At 39.0% G+C, this 7,193-nt stretch overlaps 1 protein-coding gene across 1 annotated transcript; it reads left to right on the top strand.

The window, feature by feature from the left end:
• Window positions 1–726: 726 nt before the first annotated feature.
• On the top strand, window positions 727–6,484 carry LOC148210832 (uncharacterized). The gene is made up of 6 exons (XM_088125209.1): window positions 727–1,613; window positions 1,830–2,331; window positions 2,728–2,903; window positions 3,438–4,770; window positions 4,996–5,242; window positions 6,279–6,484. Exons 1-6 carry the CDS (start codon window positions 727–729, stop codon window positions 6,482–6,484), a joined length of 3,351 nt encoding a protein of 1,116 aa, XP_087981335.1.
• Window positions 6,485–7,193: the final 709 nt, after the last annotated feature.

Genomic DNA, 7,193 nt, shown 5'->3' with positions numbered 1-7,193 from the left:
TTCTGTCAAAAAAATTACAAAAAAAAAAGTATCAATTCCATTCATCTTTTCCAATTTTCGTCTTCTGCATTATTATAGATCTGGATCTTATCTACAAATCTGTCTTCTTTGAAGTCTTATGATTCGACTTTCTTAGTGGTGAAATTCGTGCACTTTGCTGATTGATTTATAAAAAAAAAAAAAAAACTGAACGTGAAAGCATTTATTGTTAGCATTATTGTGCTTTTGCTGATCCATAACTGAAAAAAAAAAAAAACGAAAGAAAGAAGAAAAAAAAACATAGAAGACCCCATTTGTCATTACTTCTTTGTGTATCCTTGCATTGAAATCTCATGCTACTTCCTTGTTGCTTAATTCCCAACCATCTTTATCTTTAACTCTACTTTCGTTTCTGTCTAGCTTCCATTATAACTCTGTCCATTATTTTTTTTCTTAACTTGTTTCTTTGTTGTTATTCGGGTTACTCCCAAAATCACACTCTTGTTTGAGTTCTTATGTGCTGTCTAAACCACTTGAAATGCACATAGCTTTTAACTTTGCTAGACTCACTTACCGATTTGTTTGAAGTGCATAAGAGTGTACTAAGTTGTGAGGGAGAGATTGTAAGGGAGCGATACATTATTTTGAGTGTTGAGGGTTAAACACGAGTGAACTTCACTAACGAGTGAATTAGTGAGGGAGTGCTTGTGAGGTCCATTTCTTGTCACTCTATTTTGTTTTTACAGCATGGCTAATCTTGGAGATGAAGGCAATATTTCTGATGCCCGGAGGAGAGAGGCGCTAGAAGGAACTGTTGAACGAATGATTCGTAGCATGAAGGCATTGACAGAACGGATAGGAAGGTTGGAGACTCAAAACCAAGCTCAGGAGAGAGTTCCACCACCTCCACCACCACGTGTTATGGATGAGGATGAGTATGAAGGTGATGGATCCGATCATTGGGAGGACGATCAGGCTACAGTTTTAGCGGGTCCAAGAGGGGGTGATAGACACGTTGGTCGTGGCTTAGATCGAGGGAGAGGCCGGGGAAGAGGCTATCATAATTTCCAAAGAGCCCCACGAGCGAATGCTCAAGTTGATCGAAACTTGGGAAACATCAAATTAAAACTTCCGAAGTTCTATGGTAAGACTGATCCGGAAGCGTACATTCAATGGGAGAAAGAAGTGGAGTTCGTGTTTGATTGCCATAATTTCAGTGAAGAAAAGAAGGTACGACTATGTCTTGCTCAATTCAAAGATTATGCAGTAACATGGTGGGACAAATTAATGTCAATTAGGAGACGAAACCTTGAGGCGCCAATCGATTCATGGTATGAGTTCAAGGAGTTGTTGAGGAGGCGATTTGTTCCTAGACATTTCCACAGGGACACAGCGCAAAAGCTCCAAGTGTTGAGACAAGGTAGTAAGTCTGTGGAGGACTATTACAAGGAGATGGATACGTTGATGAATCGGCTGGATCTTGAAGAGGACATGGAGAATCTCATGGCACGGTTTCTTAATGGCTTAAACAAGGAGATTGCGGATAAGGTTGATCTACAACCTTACTTTAACATCGAAGAGATGTTGCACCTTGCCATCAAAATTGAGAAGCAGCTCCAAAGGCGATCTCAAAGGTATTCTACTAAGCCCTTTTCCCATTCATCTTCTACATGGAAAACGGATAGTAAGAGTGCTGATTCTAAACTTAGAAATCGAGAGGCATATGAGAAACCAAAAGAAAAGTTTGAGAAAGGAGAGAGTTCCAAGAAGGGGAAAGAGAAAGTTGATGAACCTAATGTGAGGAATCGGGATATTAAATGCTGGAAATGTCAAGGAGTAGGACATTACAGTCGAGACTGCCCTAATAGAAGAACTATGATAATTAGAGAAGGAGAGTTTGTAACAGAAGATGAGAAGGAAGATGAGGTAGAAGAGGACGACAATGGTGAATGTGAGAGTGAGGAGTATAGTGAAGAGGACCCTACACATATGTCCTTAGTCACTAGGAGAGCTCTCAGTACTCAAATTAAGGAGGATGGCCTAGACCAACGAGAGAACTTATTTCACACTAGGTGTCTTGTCCAAACTGTGCCTTGTAGTGTGATTATTGATAGTGGTAGTTGTACCAACGTTGTAAGTTCTATTCTGGTCAAGAGGCTTAACTTAGAGACAAAACCACATCCTAGACCATATAAACTTCAATGGTTGAGTGATTGTGGGGAGGTAAAGGTGAGTAGACAAGCTCTTGTTTCTTTTGCTATTGGAAAATATGTTGATGATGTTTTGTGTGATGTTGTACCTATGCATGCCGGGGATATATTGTTGGGTAGACCTTGGCAATTTGACCGTCGGGTAATGTATGATGGGTATGCCAATCGCTATTCTTTTACTCATCATGGAAGAAAAACTACTCTTGTACCTTTGTCACCAAAAGATGTGCATGTTGATCAATGCAAACTTGAAAAGAAGAGGCAAGAGGCTGATGCAAAAGCAAAAAGTGAAAAAGAAACAAAAGAAAATGAGTTGAGAGAAAAAAAAAGTTTGAGTGAAAAGCAAGGGAGTAGCAATCAGCCTAGTGGGAAAAATGAGAGAAAAGCCAAAACGGTGAGCTTGTATGCTAGTTCAAGTGAGGTTAGGAATGTTTTAATGGCGAAACGGACTGTTCTTGTACTTTTGTACAAAGGGTCTTGTTTTCTTACTAACGAGCTTAACACCTCCTTGCCTAGTATTTTTGTTTCTCTTTTACAGGAATTTGAGGACTTGTTTCCCGAGGAGATGCCCAAGGAATTGCCACCACTTCGTGGCATCGAGCATAAGATTGACTTCATTCCAGGTGCTACCATACCTAACCGACCAGCTTATAGGACTAATCCTACTGAAGCCAAAGAAATTCAAAGGCAAGTGGATGAATTGTTAGCTCATGGGTATGTACGCGAAAGCCTTAGTCCTTGTAGTGTGCCTGTTATTTTAGTGCCTAAAAAAGATGGAACTTGGAGAATGTGTGTAGACTGTAGGGCCATTAATAAGATCACTGTTAAATATCGTCATCCTATTCCTAGGTTAGATGATATGTTAGATGAATTGCATGGCTGTAGTCTCTTTACTAAGATTGATTTGAAATCTGGGTATCATCAAATTCGTATGAATGTTGGAGATGAATGGAAAACTGCATTTAAGACCAAATATGGATTGTATGAGTGGCTTGTTATGCCTTTTGGTTTAACTAATGCTCCTAGTACTTTCATGAGGTTGATGAACCATGTATTGCGTGAATATTTGGGAAAATTTGTGGTTGTTTATTTTGATGATATACTTGTGTATTCGAAGTCTTTGGAAGATCATGTAATGCATGTGCGTGCTGTTCTGACTACACTTAGAAACGAGAAATTGTATGCTAACCTAAAGAAATGTAATTTTTGCATGGAAAGGGTTAATTTTCTTGGTTTCATTGTGTCTAGTCGAGGAGTTGAGGTGGATAGTGAGAAAGTTAAGGCTATTAGCGAATGGCCAACTCCCACGAATGTTGGGGAGGTTCGAAGTTTTCATGGGCTAGCTAGCTTTTATCGACGTTTTATTAAGGACTTTAGCACCCTAGCTTCACCTCTAAATGAATTGGTAAAGAAAAATGTTCCTTTTGTTTGGGGTACATCCCAAGAGCATGCTTTTAATGTTTTAAAGGATAAGTTGTGCAATGCTCCTCTACTTGCTTTACCGAACTTTGATTTGACTTTTGAAATTGAATGTGATGCAAGTGGGATTGGAATTGGGGCTGTACTAATGCAAAACCATAAGCCACTAATGTTCTTTAGTGAAAAGTTGAGTGGTGCTTCTTTGCGGTACCCAACTTATGACAAAGAACTTTATGCTTTGGTACGAGCTTTGCACACTTGGCAGCATTATCTTTGGCCAAAGGAGTTCGTCATTCATACGGATCATGAGAGCCTAAAGCACTTGAGAGGGCAAAGCAAACTGAATCGCAGACATGCCAAGTGGTTGGCGTTTATAGAGACATTTCCATATGTGATTAAGTATAAACAAGGTAAGGAGAACATTGTTGCAGATGCTTTATCACGAAGGTATGCTCTCTTTAATACTTTGAATGCTAAGATTTTAGGATTTGAACATCTCAAGTCCTTGTATCTAGATGATGTGTTCTTTGCTCCTTTTGTTGAATCGTGTGAAAAAGGACTTGTTGTTGATGATTACATGTTGTTTGAAGGATTTTTGTTTCGAAAAGGAAAACTTTGCATTCCATCTTGTTCAATTCGTGAATTGCTTGTAAAGGAAGCTCATGGGGGTGGTTTAATGGCTCATTTTGGTGTTTCTAAAACTTATGATATGCTTGCTGAACATTTTTATTGGCCTAAGATGACGCATGATGTGCATAAAGTGTGTAAGCATTGTATTGCATGCAAACAAGCTAAGTCTAGGTTACAACCACATGGTTTATATTCACCTTTGCCTGTTCCTACTACTCCTTGGGTTGATATTTCTATGGATTTTGTCCTTGGTTTACCAAGAACTCGGAAGGGTAGGGATAGTATATTTGTAGTGGTTGATAGGTTTAGCAAGATGGCGCATTTCATACCATGCCATAAAACCGATGATGCTAAATTGATTGCTGATTTGTTTTTTAGGGAAGTTGTTCGTTTGCATGGCATTCCTAGAACTATTGTTAGTGATCGCGATGTAAAATTTTTAAGTCATTTTTGGCGTGTGTTATGGGGAAAGTTGGGAACCAAACTTGTTTATTCTACTACTTGTCATCCCCAAACTGATGGACAAACTGAGGTAGTAAATAGGACAATGGTTACCATGCTTCGAGCAATCATAGATAAAAATCTTAAAACTTGGGAGGATTGTTTGCCATTAATTGAATTTGCATATAATAGGGCTGTCCATTGTACTACTAAATGCACACCGTTTGAAATTGTATATGGTTTCAATCCTATCTCCCCACTTGATTTGTTGCCTATGCCTCCTAATGAATTTGTGAGTTATGATGCTAGCACAAAGGTTGATCTTGTCCATAGGCTACATAAAGAAGTTAAGGAAAGGATTGAGAAGCAAAACACTAAGGTTGCTTCCCGCATCAATAAAGGACGCAAGCTCCTTGTTTTCCAGCCAGGGGATTGGGTTTGGGTACATTTTCGAAAGGAACGGTTTCCAACTCAACGAAGGTCTAAGTTGCTACCACGAGGCGATGGTCCTTTTCAAGTCCTTGAACGGATCAATGATAATGCTTATAAGATTGATTTGCCAGGTAAGTATGGAGTGAGTGCTACCTTTAATGTTTCTGACTTGTCTCCTTTTGATGTAGTTGATGACTTCGATTCGAGGACGAATCCTTCTGAAGATGGGGAGGATGATATGAACCAAGGAGCTACCGTTGTTATGCCTCATGGACCGATTACAAGATCGAGAGCTAGGAAACTTCAACAAGCTTTGCTACTTCGTGTCCAAGCGTTCTTGAACTCGACAAGAGAAATAAAGGAAGATGTGCAAGAAGTTAGAACTATGCACTTCAATTTGGTGCAAGTTATGCATTTTTAAGTGTTTTTATGGCAAGTTAAAGTCCACTTGGTCAAGGTCAAAGTCAACTCCATCAAGACAAGTCAAAGTCAACTCATTCAATTCAAAAACCAAGTCAAACACTCACATCCCTCATTATGGACGGGATTGCAATTATTTTGGTTGGCTTTCCATGTTCTTAACCTTTTCATTTGCTTGTCTTTTCATTTCTCGTAAGTTATGTCTTTTCATTTACAAGTCTTTTCATTTCTTGTAAGTTACAAGTCTTTTCATTTGCTTAAGACTTTTCATATGACTTGTTAGGATGGCTATATATAGCCTTGAGATGTCTTGTTGTAACACAATTTGAAGTTGAATGAAAAGTGAGTTTTCTCATTAGCTTGGTTGAGAGATTTATCTCCCATTTCTTGTGCAATTTCTTGTGTCTTTAGAATTTGCATCTTAGGATCATTCAAGCGGTGTTGATCATACCTCTTGTGGAGTGATTCGAATCACGAGTTTAGAAACAAGTTTTCTCTACTCTTGATATTGATCATCAAGGTAATCCGTTCTAAAACTTTTCCTTGGGTTGATTCCATACTTGTTTTCGGGGTTTTTGGGATTGAGTTCTATGGGTCTTGTTCGTTAGCAAGGTTCTTAGATCCAACTCTCAAGGGTTTCTTAACAAATGGGTTCCTCAATGCATATTCCCTTTTGATGGGAACACCTAGAAGAAGAGATGGACTCACAGTCCATTGAATAGTGATATGCCGTCATATGGATGGCAGAGTCTGACGAAACCTCTATGGGTTTTCTTGATGAGGGTTCAGGCTTTTTGCCTTTCTTGTTAGCTCCTCTGGAGTTAGTGGTTGGTGGAAGGCGAGGAGGCCTTCATGGTGGTCTCCCTGGGGGAGTGGTTTCCATCAGGACTTCAGGCTTTGGTGTCTTTGGAGGAGGAAGATGTTTTCTCAGAGGAGGAAAGAAACTCTCGTGATAGGTAATCTGCCAATGAGTTTTCTATGCTTTTTATAGGCAAGATTTTGAAATCAAAGCAAGATAGTATTGCTTGCCACCTTGTAAAGATTTGTTTTGACATAAGATTCTTTACATCTTTTTCCAAGATGTATTTTGAAGCTTTTGAATCTGTCCGTATGGTGAAATCTTTGTTGATAAGATCTTCCTGGAATTTCTGAACGCAGAGGACTATTGCAATCACCTCATTTTTCACTGTTGAATAATTCTTTTGAGCACTATTCTAGACTCCCGAATGATATCTGATAACAGTCTCTTTGTCTTCTTTGACTGTTTGAGGATTCCGCCATATACGATGTTGGATGCATCGGTTTCCACTATGAGTTTTGCCTTTTGATCAACTAGAGATAAGCATGGAATACCTTTCGCTAGTTGTTTTAGTCTTCTGACTACTTGAGTATGCTCGTCTTTCCACATAGGCAGATTATTTTTTAGTCTGTCGAAAAGTGGTAGGCAAATAGTGCGGAAATCTTTTATAAAATCTCCAATATAATTGAAGCATCTAAGAAAGCGCTGTAGTTGCGTCTTGTCTTGAATTACGTCTAAGAATTTATCAACAAACACTATGGATCGCTGAATGGGTTTGATAATCCCTTGATTGATATCATATCCGAGAAAGTGGATATTGGTTTGGAACAGCTTTATCTTAGGTTGAGAAGCCAGTAAGCCGT

The sequence above is a fragment of the Momordica charantia genome (assembly GCF_013281855.1).
Source record: "Momordica charantia cultivar OHB3-1 chromosome 6 unlocalized genomic scaffold, Mcharantia_2.0 BLBB01000006.1, whole genome shotgun sequence".
NCBI lineage: Eukaryota > Viridiplantae > Streptophyta > Magnoliopsida > Cucurbitales > Cucurbitaceae > Momordica > Momordica charantia.
Note: the sequence above shows the minus strand (reverse complement) of the source record. Positions and strands in the feature narration are given on the sequence as shown.

Excerpts from the sequence above, each read along its gene's own strand:
- LOC148210832 (XM_088125209.1), top strand. The coding sequence starts at position 727 with ATGGCTAATCTTGGAGATGAAGGCAATATTTCTGATGCCCGGAGGAGA. Across the intron at positions 4,771-4,995 it reads AAACTGATGGACAAACTGAG|GTTGATCTTGTCCATAGGCT; the intron begins GTAGTAAATAGG and ends GCTAGCACAAAG. Across the intron at positions 5,243-6,278 it reads TTATAAGATTGATTTGCCAG|AGTCTGACGAAACCTCTATG; the intron begins GTAAGTATGGAG and ends TATGGATGGCAG.